Here is a 16,949-nt window from a genome sequence, read left to right on the forward strand (position 1 = left end):
CGATGAGGCCCCATCAGACTTGTCACTGGGCTTTGTGAGTGGGCCGCTGCCAGCCAGCCAGCACGTCTGTCCTCGTTCTCGTCCCACCTCCCTTCTTTGTGATCTAAATTTCAGGGACCTTGAGTGCCTCATTCTGCAGCCTCTGCGTCTCAGTTGTCTTGTGACCGTGGCCCCCCGGTCGCATTGCAGCATAGTGCTAGATCTTTGGACCAAAGCGGACTCGAGGAGGAATTTTCTAGCCACGCTGCTGCTTCTGGATGAGACCTAAGGGGGGGGCTGCTAGTGGGGTCTGGGCAGAAGTGAATTAGCAGCGCAGTTAGAGAAGCTTAAGCATCAGGGCTTCTCACTCTCATGCGTCTCTTCTGAGTCCCTTTAGCTGATTTTATTTTCATAATTACATATTCTTTTTTTTTTTTAAGATTTTATTTTATTTATTCGACAGAGATAGAGACAGCCAGCGAGAGAGGGAACACAAGCAGGGGGAGTGGGAGAGGAAGAAGCAGGCTCATAGCAGAAGAGCCTGATGTGGGACTCGATCCCATAACGGCAGGATCACGCCCTGAGTCGAAGGCAGACGCTTAACCGCTGTGCCACCCAGGCGCCCCTACATATTCTTTTCTTAAAAAGAGACCCCTCCAAGTTTTATTATTGTCAGAGTCCCCTGAAACCGGTATCTGACTGATTCTAGGGTTATATTTTTTGCTCTGTAATGAAAGTAGGAGACATACAAGAAGAAGCCACACCCCTTCTTTTCTGCTTTGGGATGACCTGAAGGGATGTGATGCTTGGGGCTGCAGCAGCCATCTTGTGATCCTGAAGAGAAAGCCAAAAGAACTGCAGAAGAACTGACTCGGGGACTTGATATGAATGAGATGACTGAGCTGCTGGATGAACCAACCCCAGAACTGTCTATGTCGACTTCTAGTTATATGAGGTAATAAGTCTTTATTATTTAAGGCACATGCATTCAAGTGGTATGTGAATTATAACCAAGGGCATCAGGCTGATATCTCCAGATCCCCACCACTGTGTTTAAGTCACTCACTGGAAAAACATGCATCTCCTTGCTGGATGTGCTACTGCCAGGATCCTTACCTTCCAGAAAGCACTCAGAGCTAGAGCGGCTCCCCTGGTGCCCATCCTACCCTACTGGGGGGTTTGGGGCCTCTCCCACTGGAATGGAGATGGCATCCCATTCGTTGTACAGCGAGTCTGGCTTTGCCACTCTCCCCACCCAAGACTACTTTTCCATAAATTACCCCAAATCACCTCTGTCGCCCTCCCTACCATAAACCAGCTTCTTGGTGCACTGATTTCAGCTCAATATGAGAAAGGAAACAAGAGATGCACATAATCATAGTGAGAAATGAGTGACAGGTAACAAGACAGACCATCATCGTCTCTTTGCTTTGGAAAAGTCAGTCATTCCACCAGAATTTCCTAAACTGAGAAAGTTTCAAAATGCAAGCCCTTTTGAATGACTTGGGGAAGCTGGCTTTATGGAATACAGTCGAACAGGCGCCAACACAGATGACGCAACTGACTGCTCGCGGTGGGGTGTTCAGTGCAAAGCCGTGAGCAAATCACTGTCCATGAAAGTGCTGTGGGCCTGGAATAATCTCACTCCAGGCAAACATCAAACAGTGTGATAAAGTGAAGACAGAAGCATGAGAGGCAGAGGGACCTTCTTGGAAACTTACAGTCACATGGTGTGGACGCCCACGTCCGCTGATTCGATGGGCCCCGCTTGGCCTCAGGACTGTGCACACTGACAGCTCTGACCCGGTCTGTGCTGTTCCTTGGTGACCAGATGCTTCTCTTTGAGAGCACACAGGAATGACTCAGTCCTCCTCAGTGACCGGATTTCATGTCAAGGAACACTCATTCTTCCACAACGAGGTCCCTAGACTTCCACCCATCTGCCTGATCCGTATTTCTCCTGATCACCACCTGCCCTCTCTCTGGCAGATAAATGCTGGTCCTAGGCCTTGGACTTCACGGGCGTCGACCAACAACCCCCATGTGCCAACACCTGTCATTCTCTTTCACCCTGCAGGCTGGTCTGTTTGCAAGGCATCTGCGAACTCACATCTATGGTAAGCCACTGCCTCTCCGCAAACGGATTCTAGATAGGCCTTGACCGCGGTTCCCCTGAAGGTCGGGGCCCTCCGACACTGGCCCGAGGTCAGGAGTTGATCCCGGAGCCTCGTGAGCTTGCCTCAAAGCAGGCAGGCAGGAGCTGCTGACGTCATTCCTGTGCAAGGCAGTGAGGGTTTGGACCCCAGATGCAAGATATTCCTCTCCATAAAATCAAGCTGGCTGACTGGGGAAGCTAGATCTCTGGAGCTGTGTTTGCCAAACATTTCTCTTAAAGGCGAAAGCAAAGCTGAGCCTCGCCTTGACTTTCTCTGCCCCGCAGCGATCGCTTTGGCTCAAGTAATTGTTGCACTTTAAACTGAATAGGTTACATCGTAAGCCTGGGTAATTGAGTTAAGGGCAGTTTGTTAAAATATAGCGAGTCTGGAGCCACAAAGTCTAAACTGTGACTCTGGGTCCACATCGACGGTTTGTGTCTGCAAAGTCACCTAAGCCTTTTGTGTCTCTAAAGGTGGAAGTAATGCCGCGAATGACATTTAAGTGAAAACAAAATCTTTTAAGGGCAAAAGCCGAGTAATTGTTTATCTTTGGGTGTTTGATAGAGTTTGTATAATGAACACATGTCATAATTTTATAATTACCTCAGTTATGAACCATCCTTCATCGGCCACTAAGGTCAAAGGAGAGACAAATTTCCCCTTCTTGTAATAGAACCTGCTTGGTATGGCTTCTTTCTCGTAGACTGTCATGTGTTCCACTGTTCTCAGCTTGTTAGAGATCTGCAAAGACAACAAGAGTGACAAGTTTCGCATTCTCTTTCTTAATTGTATGTGAATATTTATTGCACCTGGAGGAGAGGGAGAACTTTACAGACCAAAGAAATTACCAAAACACCTGATAGGTTTGACTACAGAAGAATGAGAAACTTTTGGATGTCTCAGAAAACAAGGTGGCTTCCATCTCCTAAGGCTGAAGACCCACACGCCCCACGACCTAACAAGTTGGCCCCCAGGGACCTAGCGAGAACCCTTCACACTCGTGCACCAGGAGGCACACAGAGGGATAGATACTGCAGACTGGAACAGCCCAAATGCCCAGCACCTGCGGGAGGGAGAACTGACTTGTGTGGCTGGTGGTGGAGTCTATACAGCAACGAAGAGCGGAGGCTCACCCTGCACAGAACGCCTGCAAGCATCTCAGGGATCCCAGTTTGAGAAGACAGAGCAAGTTGCAGAAGAATACAGACAGGACTAGTGTTATGATGATGTGAAGTTTGAATAACTATAAAACTAAAGAACGTGTATGGTAACACGATAAGGACAATTATGGGAATGATAACTGTATACTTTTTAATATTTTATAATAATGTGTCTACTCAGTAGTTAACAAACAAATTACAAAAGCTTATACAGGTCAAAAATGCTATAGTAAAATTAAAAGGTAAACAAGGAACTGGTCTGCCTGATGTTAAATGCCACTAAGATCAAAGAAAGAGGATTTCTTCTTGGACTTGACCTAGAGCATGTCTTACCTACACCTGAACCTTTAAAGTACCAGTAACTGTCTGCCGTTCAGTCCACCACCGATTTCATGATGGGGGTGTAATCTCTGCGCTTATTTCCAGTATTTGGCAGCAGCTTAAATATTGACGGCTGACATTAAAATCTACTGGCTGGGGCGCCTGGGTGGCACAGCGGTTAAGCGTGTGCCTTCGGCTCAGGGCGTGATCCCGGCATTATGGGATCGAGCCCCACATCAGGCTCCTCCGCTATGAGCCTGCTTCTTCCTCCCACTCCCCCTGCTTGTGTTCCCTCTCTCGCTGGCTGTCTCTATCGCTGTCGAATAAATAAATAAAATCTTTAAAAATAAATAAATAAATAAAATAAAATCAACTGGCTGATGTTGACCTGTTGGCCCTCAGCCAAATCAGACACATATTCCTGGATAGAACTGAATATAAAATTGAGTTTTTCAACTCAGATCTGGAGAATAATTAGCCTTGAGGCGTTTTAGTAGAGAGTTCCTGATGACCCCACGAGTTACAATTTCCTATTTGAGAAAATCCATAGTTCTTAAGGAAAGTAAGACGCATTTGCAGAAAAATTTTGGATACGTGAAAAATCTGCTGACACATACGAGGTCCCCCGAACTGTTGTGTCCGTCACACGACAAACTGTCACCCAAACACAGCCCCCACTCTTGAATAATCCACCAACTGCTTTAGGCGGCTTGCAACCGCCTGGCTTGATCGTGGCGCTGGGAGCAGCCCTTACGAGCTGATGCTCGAGCATTCTGGAGGCAGCATGTCCCCGCGCGCCAAGCTGGAGATGCAGATGACCCTCCTTGCCAAGGAAACAGAACTTCTTTGCAAGGAGCCATTTTCTGTGGGGCCTGCCAATGTGTGGAGTACTCCTCCCGGCTTCATGCTGAGGGATTCCGTGGGGCTGCCGTACAAATGGTCAGTGCCTCCACTCCCTGCCCATGGAACTTGAGTAAAAGGGGCATCCACCTAGGAAGTGGGATGAGGCTGGGGAGGAGGGGCATTGCTGGCAGCTGTGCTGCTCGACCCCCAAACAGACAGCTCTCAGACTTTTACCTGGGAGTGGGCAGGAGGAGGCTGAAAGGACCAGCGGAGAGAGCCTGGCCTCCTGCACGCAGTGTCCATCCATACCAACAAGCGTCCATTGTCAACCACATCCCTGCCAGGAGGGTAGGTGCAGGCGTCCGGCATCCTAGGCCAATTCCTGGCACCTGTGGTTGGCACCTCCACAGGCAGCAGGCTGAGCCTTCCCCAAGGAAGAGACCCGTGCCCTGGCCCAGAGCACGCAGTTTTCTCTGGGCGTGGGCAGAAGCCCCAGAGCTTGCCCTGGGACGTGACGAGGCAACTTGGGGCGAAGCAGGTGGACAGAAATGCTGCTTGCTCCTCATTTTCTCATCATGTACGGCAGGTAATTATGGCTGGAGAGAAGGGTAAGCAAAGCCTGGCCATCTCAGGGCGCTGAGTTCCTGGAGGGCAGTGACTTGGGCACACCGCCCTACGACGGAGCTCATTGTGATAAGTGGCACATACGTCGTCCTTGAGGTGGGCCCAGCATGATTCTGGGGGCTTTCCAGCAGCCCAACAGGGCAGCTGTGATGCCATCAACACCCGCACGGACACAGAAGAAGCAGACGGGCCGGGTCAGGGAGCTGCGGATCTCCAGTCCGTGATCGGGCTGGGATTTGCACCCAAGCAGCGTGCCCCCTTAGATAAGGCGCTGACCCCTGGCACGCACGGCCCCAGCCTCCGTTCATTCATCACCTTCTTATCTCCACTTCCCTGATGAAAACAGATCAGTTGGGCGGCTTTGTTCCAGAGAAAGAGCATTCCCTGTGTGCATCCGATATCCCCCAGGTTTGCCTGCGAAGTGCCGCATTTGGGCTAAGAATAAAATAGCCCCACTAAAGGGCTAAGAGCTTCCCATGCTAAGCACCGCACATCCTTTATCTCACTGAATTCCCACTCACACCTGTGCAGTAGATACCATCATGCCCACTGCAGAGAAGACAAGACACGCAGGAGGATGGGCAACTTGGCAGAGGTCAAGCGAGCAGCGCAGTAGGCCACGCGCCTCTGGAGGCCCAGCTCCCAGCACAGCTCTCTACTGGAGCACTAAAGCCCCAGGGCAAAGACGAAGTGCACAGTGATGGGAAGGAGGGCGTGACCAGCTCCCTTCCCCTCACCCGACCCACCCGTCCTTCTCCCCCCATCATGGCGCTCCTTGCCTCGGAGTGCTTCCCAGGGGCCGGCCAGAGGCTCACGACGGGTCCTCGGTCCTTCACTTGCTGCAGGTCATTCAGGCTGATGTACTTATTCAGCTCGATCACTTTGTCCATCCAGAAAATGTCAGTCATTCCATGATCTGAGAAGATGATGACATTGAGGTGGTCCCGCAGCTCCCGCTCCTGTGGGCGGACAAAGGCCATCAGGACAGCGCCCAGACAAAGACGCGCTCACTCTGGAAGGTCCTGTAAACCAGTGTTTTAAACTGTAAGTTATAGGGAAAGGATACTTCCTCAGTCACCAACTGAATCGTCTACTGTTCTGCCCTGATGAGACCGGTGGGACATCAGCACAGAAGCACTTCGGGGAGGGCAATGTGACATCGCGCCCCCTCTCCAGTAGTGCTGGAAATCAGCCCTCCTGGGCTTCAGCTGCTCAAGCTACTTTCTCTGTTCTCATTTCCTTCGGCTCTTTCAGCAAACTTGTGTGGTAAGATGGGAGCTGTCTCTCACCCATTTTACAGATGTGGAAAATAAAGCCCAGCAAAGTCTTCCCTTGTTGAGAGTCATCCAGCAAGGGGGTGGCAGGGTCAGGGACAGAACCCAGGTGTGCTCTCCATGCCCGCCTGAACCTGGTTCACAGCCTTACTAGGTGTGGTGAAGAACTCGGCCGTCCGGCCAGCTAAGCCAGGCAAGAATGCCAATCTGGTCATTTCAGTCCTGCTGGACTGGTCGTAAAGCAAGGGATCGCCCGGTAGCTGACGAGGGGTTGTGTGAAGAAAAGAGTCCCATCCCAGCCTGGTGCTGGCCTCATCCGCTAACAGCAGTAAGAAGGAAGGTGTTGAGGGGTTACGACAGCCACGAAGGCAGAAAGAAAGTGACGAGAGGGAACATCAGCCTCACGGTCCTTGTTTTCCGTTACCTGGATCCACCTGGTCATGTACATCAGGACGGTGTCCACGGCCTTCAGGGCGTCCTTCCGCTGAGGCGACGAGGGGCCGTAGTGGTGGCCTTCCACATCGATGCGCTCGTGGTATATGGCTGCCAGGTCGGCCCGGCCACTCCTGGAGGGAGCAGAGTGAGAGACGCGGTTGAGGGAGGCCCTCACCAGCTTTCTCCCCCTTCACTCAGCAGTCCTCTCTGAAGCCACTGGCGCCCCCAGATTCCTGGCCTGTGGGCCAGGCAAAGCTGACACCTTAAAATGAACAGTGACCTCCAAGGGGGAAACATGACTACTGCATCAAGTCATGCCAGTCGTGAGCACCTCAGGGCAATGGTCAGGGAGCATGTGTATGGGGCATCTCTCCTCCGGCCTCATGGGGCATTGCTCGGTATGCGCCAAGAGCTGGAAGGGGTGGTAACAGGCAGGGGACAGTTCTCAGAGCTCTACTCTCCCACCCACTGTTGTCGTAAGATCAGAACAACGAGAAGCAATCATTCAAATAACAACTTCGATTATTGCTGGACCTGAAGGAACTATCTAAATAAAACAGCAGACTGTGCGTTTAACCGACTGGGAAGATTAGGAAGAAGCTTTAGGAGGGCACCCTGGGGGAGGCCAACAGGTTAGCGTTCAGGGCCTGCTGTCAGCGGACACTTCTATGGGGACATTTATTCTATGAAGGGTCATCTCCAGTGTGGACATAGATTGAATTCTAACAGTGACCATACTTCGGGGAGGTCCCAGGAAGACCCTGGTTCTGGAAAAACTCTCCCTCTCGGCCAGAGTGCTGATGACACTGATAATGGCAGAGCACTGATGATCCAAGCCCTTGAGGCCGGCCTGAGAATGACCAGGAACTAGTGATCGCAATTGAAGTAGGCCTGAGGAGTCAGGGGGGAGGGGAGAAAAAGGCCGTGTAATACACCCCCCTTCACACAGTGCTTTCCACCATCCCTCCCTCCCCAGCTCGAGCTTGGCCCACGACTCCCCCTAAAGCCCCCGAACAGAACAGTGATCAATGCTAACGATGGGAGCAGTAACAGTAACTGACACGAGCTGAAGCCGTGCAGAGAAATTACAGCTGATTCCTTTGCTTGGACTTTACAAGAGCTAGTAATCAATACTCTCGGTGGATTGCCTGATTTCTCTTGAAAAACTGTATTTTAAAGGCACACACACAAACGAGAAGGCGTGGTGTCTCCCGATGTGGCCGCCCCAGCACCGGGAACAGGAGCAGTGAAAGAATGTGTGTCCTCAGAGCCTGCTGTGCCTAGGGTCTTGCAATCTGCAGAGGAGAGAGAAGCGCCTCTCAGGAGGTCAGAGAGTGTGGTTCGCACGGGCAGAGTTAAACACAGCTCCACTCATCCTCCAGGTCTCAGAGCAGATGGTGCCCCTTCCAGGAAGTCGGCTCTGATGCCGCAGGCTCAGCTGGGAGGCCCTCCGGGAGCCCCTGGGCCACTCCAGGCTCATCTCTTGGTCACGCTCTTCCATGCCAGGCTGTAGCGGCCTGCTGACATTCCTTCCCCCCTCTAAGCTGTGAAGTTCTTTAGGGGGATGGCCATTCGTCCCCTACTGTCGCTCAGCTGTAGCCTGCTGTATTCAGCATACAGTAGGAGCTTTATAATGATCAGATGAAAGTATACCAATAGTAAGTGCCCCATAAATGACAGTTGCTCTGGGTCAGGCACTATTTCGAAGGCTTTTCATTCATCATTTAATCCTCACAGCAACCCTTTCAGATAGGAAGGCATTGAACAGAGAGCTCGATACAGTTGCCTGCATCACACAGCCAATGAGGGATGGAGCCAGGACTCCAACCCACATTGGGCTGACTCCAAAACCCTGACCACAACCACCAGGAACTCAACGGCCCACACCAGTGGGGCAGCATTCTGCTTAAAATTCTTGTGGAAATGGTCCTTATTCTCTTGTAAGAATCTCACCCTTCTTGACGGATAGCGCTCCATGTCTGTGGGCTGGATGTGTCTCAGATTTCTGCAACTCCTGTGTGAAGCCTCCATATAGAAAAGCATTTGTACATTTTGTAGGTGGGGAAATAGGCCAGAAAGGATTCTAGGACTTGCTCGAGGTCTCACAGACATAGCTACAACTGGAAACGTGAATCTCCCAGATCAGAACATTCTATCAGCCTGGGCTTTTGAAAGTCCACGTCTACTCCATTCACTACCCGGGGACGGTTTCCAGAGGACAGTCTGCCTAGCGTCTCCCTTCATTATGGTCATACTTGCCAGGAGGGCACTCCCTTGAATGACCCTGTGGTGCTCTACTGTGTACCCTGAGGGGCACTTCATTTACATTTTGGGGAGCACATTGGTTTCAAGTTACTGAAATTGCTAGTCACGTGTTTTCTCTTTTAGAACAAAACAAACTGGCCTTTCTTGAATAAATACCATCAGCACCCTCCTCCACAGTGGGGATTGGGTCAGGTGTTTTTCAAAAGTGATATTATCATTATTCACACTCGCTCATCTGTGAATGACTCATCCATCTATAGACAGCAGAGAACGAAAAGTCACTGCAGGGTCCCGCAAGTGTGTGGGCGGTGGGTACATTTCTCGCTAGGTAATGGCATTTTCATACACATCCCTAAACTTTTGTGAGGCCCGTGTTCATTGCACTGATAAACCAATGAACATAATGGAAACTTTCATCAAATCTTTCCCTCCGATGGGCCTCAGCCTTTAGCTGCTCTATGCACTTGCCTCTGTAGCTGCCCAGATGTGCAGACTCACGCAGCATGCCCCGTGTTCAAGTGTGCACACTTCCAGGGTGGGGCTTGCATGGGGGAAATTGCACAAACAGGCTGACCATTGCATTAAAGTTCAATGACATGCTTTTAGGTCACTGCGTTGTAGACACTTCCCTTAACGCAGCAGCCACCATATCCACACATCTCTGTGTGATCAGGGAGCCAGTGTCACAGATTTACCTGATGGCTTTCTCTGAAGAAGCTGTCAATCCCAGGTGCCAGGAACACTGGATTTGAGATGATGGCGATTCAGGGATTTATGCACATGCCTTTGGAAAAGACTTCCAGGTTGCAGTGTCGTCGATTCATTAGAGACCTGAGTCTTCAAGGGCTGAGAGCTCTTGCCTGTTTGGAGTTTAGAGGATGGATTCTGGGTCGCCAGCTGTTTTCCACATGGATCTGGTCTCCATCACAGGCCAGCTCATTTGTAACGGAGCAGCTGGGTGAGGAACGATGGGTGGAAATGCCTGCAGACTTCTTGTTGGCCATTTATCATTTATAGCTTTAGGGGTCCAGGAACTGAGCCAAAAGGACATGTGGCTGTTGGCCCAGTACTTGAGAGCTGCAAGGAGCCCCCAGCCCTAGGGTTTCAGGGATACCCAGGTCCCCCATCATCTTAGGTTGCTGTCCAGATCTCTTTTCAGTGTAAAAGTTCATGACCTCACATTCATTTTCTTTACTGAAGTGCGTTGGAAAGAGAAGATTTAGGAAGAAAGAAATGGGGGACAATTCAAAGGGATAGTTGAAGTTATCAACTGTTAAGAAGAATGATCCAAAACTTAGAAATCAGGCCCCCAAAATAGCTGCCTGTTGTTCCTGTGTCCTACAAGAGCAGTGTCTAATAAACCTGCTTACGGGTCACCAGACTTTATGACCAACTCGAGCCCGGACTGTGTAAACTTAGCTGTTAACCTGTCAGAAATCAGTAAGATGAAGGTTATTTTTGCCTGATGGAGAAGGCAGTCCCAAAGATCATGGTCTGAGTGTCCTCTAAGTCACGAAGCATTTCTGCATCTCACGATAATCGTATGCTGTCATCCTCCATCATTCTTTTCCTTCGTGTGTGTGTTTCTCATATTCTCCATTTAACCAGACTGGTCATTCCGATTCCCTCAGCAATAAAGTAATTTGAACTTCAGCATAATTCTCATATACGTATATATTGAGCATATGACAGAGGCTTAATTTGGAAACTTATACTTTGATGAGGCATTGGAATTAAGACAAATCTGGGTTCAAAGACGTGAACCTCAGGGCACCTAGCTGGCTTAGTCAGTTAAGCATCTGCCTTTGGCTCAGGACATGATCCCAGGGTCCTGGGATCGAGCCCCATGTCGGCCTCCATCCTTGGCAGGAAGCCTTCTTCTCCCTCTCTCTCTGCTGCTCCCCCTGCTAATGCTTTTTCACTCTCTCTGTCAAATAAATAAAATCTTAAAAAAAAAAAAAGGTGTGAACCTTACTATACTAGAGGTCTCAGAAGAACAGCAGAAATATCTGGAAGCCTCGATGTGCCGTGTGAAAAACCTCCACAGAGAGCTACACTGGGTATGAAATGAGCTAATGTTTGAAAAGTGCTTGACACATGGCCAAATAGAGGCAAAGGGAAGAAGATGTCTTCCATCTCTCTCTTCCTTCCAGATGCCCCTGGATGGCTTTTGCTTGTGTGCTGAGCCCCTTCCCTCAGAGTCCATGGGGAGGACGGACAAAGGCCAGGACATTTGCATCAGCTGCCCCATGGTCTGTGGAAAGAACTCTCTTGTCATCTGTCCCACTCCTTCATAGGCACCAGCACCCACTGAGGTTCTGGGATCCTAAAGGAATTCCTTTGGAGCTGTTTTCCATAACCTGGAGCTTGACACTGGACAGCAGCTGTGTCCACTGCTCCCATGGCCCGGGTGTTACTTAATCAACCCTTTCGAGAGGCTGCATGAGGCAGTCCTCTGGGAGCAGCCTCCTGGTCCCTCCAGGCAGTCGGGGCTGCATGTGGCTGTCACCGCAGTCATGGCTACTGCCGTGCACCCTGTCCCCCAGATGAACTACTCATGCCCCCTTTCCTGCCCGCCGAAGCATGACTATCCTACAAACAGAACTTCCGGGAGGATGGATGAAGTGACGTGATCACAAAGTGCTTTCTGTTGTAGCGGTGTGGACAGGGGTGTTGCCTCGCTGTCCCCATGTGGTGGCATGGTACAGAGCACGCCCGGGGCTGGGGCTGTGTGCTGCTGAACACGTCAAGCAGTGAGCAGCCCACAAAGGCTGCCAGTCCACCTCAGGCCTTCATGAGCCCCAGGCCCAGCACAGCCCCACAGGGGAGCCTTGCGAAGGAGCCACCCCCTACATCCTCTCCATCTGATTCGGTTTCAGGGCACCTTAGAGGTATGGGTGCAGACCAGGAGGAGAGCCGTGAAGTTGACTCTGAACTGTCCAGGCGATTCTCACTCAGAACTGGGATCCGGCTCCACCACCCACTAGCTGTGTGCGACCTGAGGCAACGTACTTACTTTTGGGAGAATCAGGCGGCTCTGTGTAAGGGGGGAGGACGACACCTGTGTGATACAGCAGACGGAACAGCAGAATGGGTCAACGGCAAGAGCGCCTTTGACACAATGCTAGCAGATGGGCGCTGAAGACGAGTTCTCCCCGCCTCGTCCTTCCCTCTACGCTAGAGGCTGTGCAGGTGCCGAGGTAGCACCCGCCATGGATATGACTTGGGTCAGTAAAGTTCAGGAGCACGGGATGGCAATGCCCAGGTCAAACACGGAAATTGGACTAGTCCTTCCTGTTGAGCTGTGCAGCTTCTGGGCTGAGCTGGACCCTTTGCTGAAAGGCTGTCCCTAGGTCAGTCTTAACTGCCTTCTGTAAAAGTGTATCTATCCTGTATCCCATTCTCTCTGCCTCTCAGGCTAAGAGCAGAGTGGACAAAGACACCCTATAAGCAGTACTGATCAGGAGAAATGCGTGTGTGTGCCCACACGCACGTGCATGCAGACTTTTTTTTTTTTTTTACTGGATTTCTATTTTAATCACTAAAAGACTCTTACAACATCTTCAGATGAATGGCCTGTGGGACAGGGGTTTAGCAAAGTTCCAAAAGGTCCCCCTGAGATGAAAAATAAATTCTACAGAGATAATATTACTTGTTTTCTCCCGCAACTGTAACGGTTCAACAACAATTTGTAAAGTACAGTAATAGGTGAAATCTAAGACAAACCTTTTCTTGGATTAGCCTCTGAAGATGAATCCCACAAGACAACACTGCAGTAAATAAGGTCAACATGTACCGCTGAACTGTGCAGATGGCTGAGGCCAGGGGGTTTATTACTGAGTTCAGTCCTACCTTCTCCATAACATTCTGGAAGGCAGTAGGAGAATGACGGGTGATTCTACACAAGGCCGATATTGCTGTGATCCTGAGAGAATCAACAGTGGAATGTTTGAATAGGTACCATAAGACGGGTCCAATTTCCCCTGTAATAAAGCCCTGGGCCTGAGCAGAAAAGGTAGTGCAGACATTTTCAATAATCTTTGCTGCCATGTGATTCACAACACGTTCTTCCCCTTCCCGAAGGCACCTCACTAGCACTGTGTACGAAGCACTTGTTTGCGCACTTGTGTGAGCTCTAAGCACTCTTCAAATTATAGGTAGGAATTTGAGATACAGCCAAGCAGAAACCAAGAGGTAAGCTACAGGGTCTAAAACTTGCTCCTTCTTTTGGGGCCATCTGATGGAAAGATAAATGATTAATACATCTTTGCCTAAACACACACACCAAGAGAATTCATAATTCCTTTGAGTCAGATTCCTACATGAGTAAGCTGCTACATGTAAAGTGGTCTTAACTATGTTGGTGCACAAATGTCAATTCTTTATTCTACTTTGTAAGAAGGTAATGAGACATGTTCTAAAAATGCATAGGTCGGGGGTGCTTGGGTCGCTCAGTCGGCTAAGGGTCCGACTCTTGGTTTCGGCTCAGGTCATGATCTCAGGGTCATGAGATTGAGCCTGGCGTTGGGCTCTGCACTGGGTGTGGAATCTGCTTAAGATTCTCTCTCCCTCTCCCCATCTGTGCTAGAAGGAAAGAAAGAAAAGAAAAGAAAAGAAAAGAAAAGAAAAGAAAAGAAAGAAAGAAAGAAAGAAGAAAGAAAGGGAGGAAGGAAGGAAGGAAGAGAGAAAGAGAAGGAAGGAAGGAAGGAAGAGAGAAAGAGAAGGAAGGAAGGAAGGAAGGAAGGAAGGAAGGAAGGAAGGAAGGAAGGAAGGAAGGAAGGAAGGAAGGAATCTGCATAGATTGCGTAAAGACGGTGCCTCCTTTTCTTTGCAAGAGAGCCTAAATCATCTTACTGCTTTCCACAGGCAATAGGTATCATCTGGCCTAGGGTTTTTCTTCTCTTTCTTCTCTGTCTCATTTCAAGCCCTGACTAGTTTTAGAAATGATGGCTGTCCATCTTTCCAACCACTATTCACAGGGGCTATTTCTGGTGGCCCTGTTAACTTTGACAGTATGAAGATCCCACCAGACAATTGTACTGGCCTGATTCCATCCTGCCTAGGCCTCCACTGCCCAACTGCAGAAGCATCATTCACTGGTAGATTATGTGAATGCCATCCCCCGGAGCTCAAGGCCACTTACGCAGACTGCAACGTGAATGGTGCCAATTGAGCTATGTGGTAGCACCAGGTCACACCATATAGAGGCCTATCCCAGGGCCACTTTCCTGGGCCTCCAGTTCTTTGTAGTCTTTTCTGTCTAGGAGAGCCCAATGCCTTTGCTAAATACACACACACACACACACACACACACAGATACACACACACACATATACATACTACCACCCCACTCCCACCATGACCCTCCCCCTTTCTAAATGCTGTGCTCTAAGGTAAAGATGTTATTTCCCAGTGTTCCATAGCTTTGTCATGTTGCTTGAAAAGGGAAAAAGAAAAACTTCCCTAGAAATAGAGAAACAGAAACTTCTCTAGGAAATGGAGACCAGCACTCCTTCCTCCAGCATGCTGCATGCCTCAGGACAAGGAAGTCTGCTTGGATGGGCCCACTTGCCAGGCCCTGGCTAACCTGAGCCTCTTGGGACTGTGTGCCTTGGCCACCTGTTGAATCACTGGGTTGTATCCTGTGGGGGACCATTCAACTGTCAAGGCAAGATGAATGCGAAAAAGATTACACTCCCAAATAGAGTGTGGGGTTATTTGGAGGTATCTGTATGACAACTATGTTCTCAATGTTCATCTTTAGCATGGCAATAGGCTGAAGGGGTGGCCAGCATTCTGGATATGTTGGAAAGAGCATTGTATAGACACAGAGCTATTCCAAAGTTCCAGCTCTGCTCTTCTGCCTTGCACAAACTAATTTGTAACACGATATTCCAGTTCACGATATTCGTGTGTGTGGCTTTCCAGCACTTGTGGGCAAGGAAAAGAAAGTAGAGTCGGTAGGAGGCAGGATCATATTACACACATGATTTACAAACCATATGTTGAAGAATATTGATTCAATAGTTAATAATATTTATTTAAAGTTCATTCCAGACGCTGTCCCTTCCCTCTTCCCTCCAGAAAAAAATCTAAACGTTAAAATTTGTTACATCTCCATTTTTAAGTATTTCAAACCTATTTCATCTCCAATCTGTCAGAGCTTGAACCTTCCTGTGCCTCAAAGGCCCATCTAGGTAGGTTTCACGGAAGTGGAATTATTCTAAGAAGCAATGAAGGGAGGGGTATTGTTTTTTCCTTGTATAGTTCTGTGGGCGTGACTGCTGCTCCCTGCAATGTTTGGGATGGCGATGGCAAGAATGGGATTCATAATTGGTCAACTCTGTATCTGGGGCAATCTTAGCTATAGGCCAATCCATGTGGTTACTGCTGGTGAGCTGTACACAGTGCCTAGGATATGGTGACCCTCGGAGGCTGCCCAGCTCTTCCTCCTGGGAGGATAACGGTCCCTCCCTGGTCTCCAAACTGATTATTATGGGTCTTCTGCCTTGACCCCACCCAGGAGACCCACTCAGCAGCCAAGATGACCTCAAATCCAGCCCTGGAAATATGAGAGCCCCCAATGAGTCTCCCATCTTGACTTCCACATCTAGTGACTTCTGAGGCTGCCTTGAGGCTTTCTCCTGACCTTTCTTGTTGACCAGTTTTTCTGACAGACTCTAGTATGCTATTTAAGACACCATTAATGATTTCTGCATTTTTAAAGTTCTGTGTCACTGTTCCATGTGGGAGGGAAAAAAGGCTCTATGTTCTAAAATGCTGACGTGTTTTGTACAATGCCAAGAAGAGGGTAGAGTAGGCAATTTTTTCAAATTTATTTCACCACAGATCCCCCCTTCTAACCAAATAATAACATTTTCCGAAATATAAGCATTCACTGAATCTCAATTAGAGAGATGTTGATATTCATATTGCTTCTCTATTGTCCATCAATATAAAGAAGAAAGTCCCAAACCCTTGTGGATTTTCTTGCTCTCGATTCAACATTTACGAAGAGTGCCCCTACCTGAAATGACTCACTCACAATTATTCCCTTGTAGTAGTTAATAGTCATCATGCAAGAGATTCACCACATCTCGGAGACATTACTCCACCTGTACCAAGCTTTCTTAATTCCCTTGAGCATTCATTATTGGTCCTGGAAACAATGAAGAACAATGGTATGGCTAAAACTTTGGGACACTTACTTGAGGGAGTCAAGAGCATCGCTGACTGCATTGGCAAAATTGATATCCGTTGGGACGTTTTTATATTCTAGGCAGTAGGTAGGTCTGACCCCAAGAATCTCAACCTCACAGCCTAAGAAGGAAAAAGATAGTAAATGGTTACTTTCTTTAATAATTAAGGTCGGTTTTTGAGCTTATTTCAGGAAGCAAACACCACTAGTCAAAATATTTAACTGTAATTTTGTTTAACTGGAGCAGATGTTCTCTTCCTATGCGACACTGGCGTCCCATGATGGGGACTAGCAAAACTGGTTAATGTTGTCTTTCCCAATTTGAAACAAAATTAATTCATACACAGAAAGGTCTCAATTAAAACTTTTTCCCATAGATTTTTCATAACTGCTAAGGCTTCTAGTGTGTCTTTGTCTATTCTAAAATCAAGTATTAGGTAGTATCTGATTAGTCCTGGAATAATAAAATAAATATTTCAGTAGTCTAACTGGACTTAGAAATACCACACTAAATTAGCAAACCTAAAAATCACTGAATTAAAGCAAGGATTCTGAGACATGACTTTGCCTCTCCCAAAATGAAGTAAAAGGATATTTTTAAAGATTTTATTTATTTTATTTTATTTATTTTTTTTTAAAGATTTTATTTTATTTATTTGACAGAGATAGAGACAGTCAGCGAGAGAGGGAACAC

General features: G+C 48.5%; 1 protein-coding gene across 1 annotated transcript in view; it reads right to left on the bottom strand.

Annotated features, from left to right (window-relative positions):
• Window positions 1-16,949, bottom strand: part of ENPP6 (ectonucleotide pyrophosphatase/phosphodiesterase 6) — a 119,128-nt gene that overhangs the window by 18,513 nt on the left and 83,666 nt on the right. The window contains exons 3-6 of the mRNA XM_002914025.4: window positions 16,266-16,377; window positions 6,782-6,923; window positions 5,863-6,042; window positions 2,739-2,876 (exon numbers count right to left, since the gene is read on the bottom strand). Of these exons, the coding sequence (XP_002914071.2) occupies window positions 2,739-2,876; window positions 5,863-6,042; window positions 6,782-6,923; window positions 16,266-16,377 (572 nt within the window). The remainder of the gene's footprint in view (window positions 1-2,738; window positions 2,877-5,862; window positions 6,043-6,781; window positions 6,924-16,265; window positions 16,378-16,949) is intronic.

This window comes from Ailuropoda melanoleuca, chromosome 18 (genome assembly GCF_002007445.2).
Source record: "Ailuropoda melanoleuca isolate Jingjing chromosome 18, ASM200744v2, whole genome shotgun sequence".
Taxonomy (NCBI): Eukaryota; Metazoa; Chordata; class Mammalia; order Carnivora; family Ursidae; genus Ailuropoda; species Ailuropoda melanoleuca.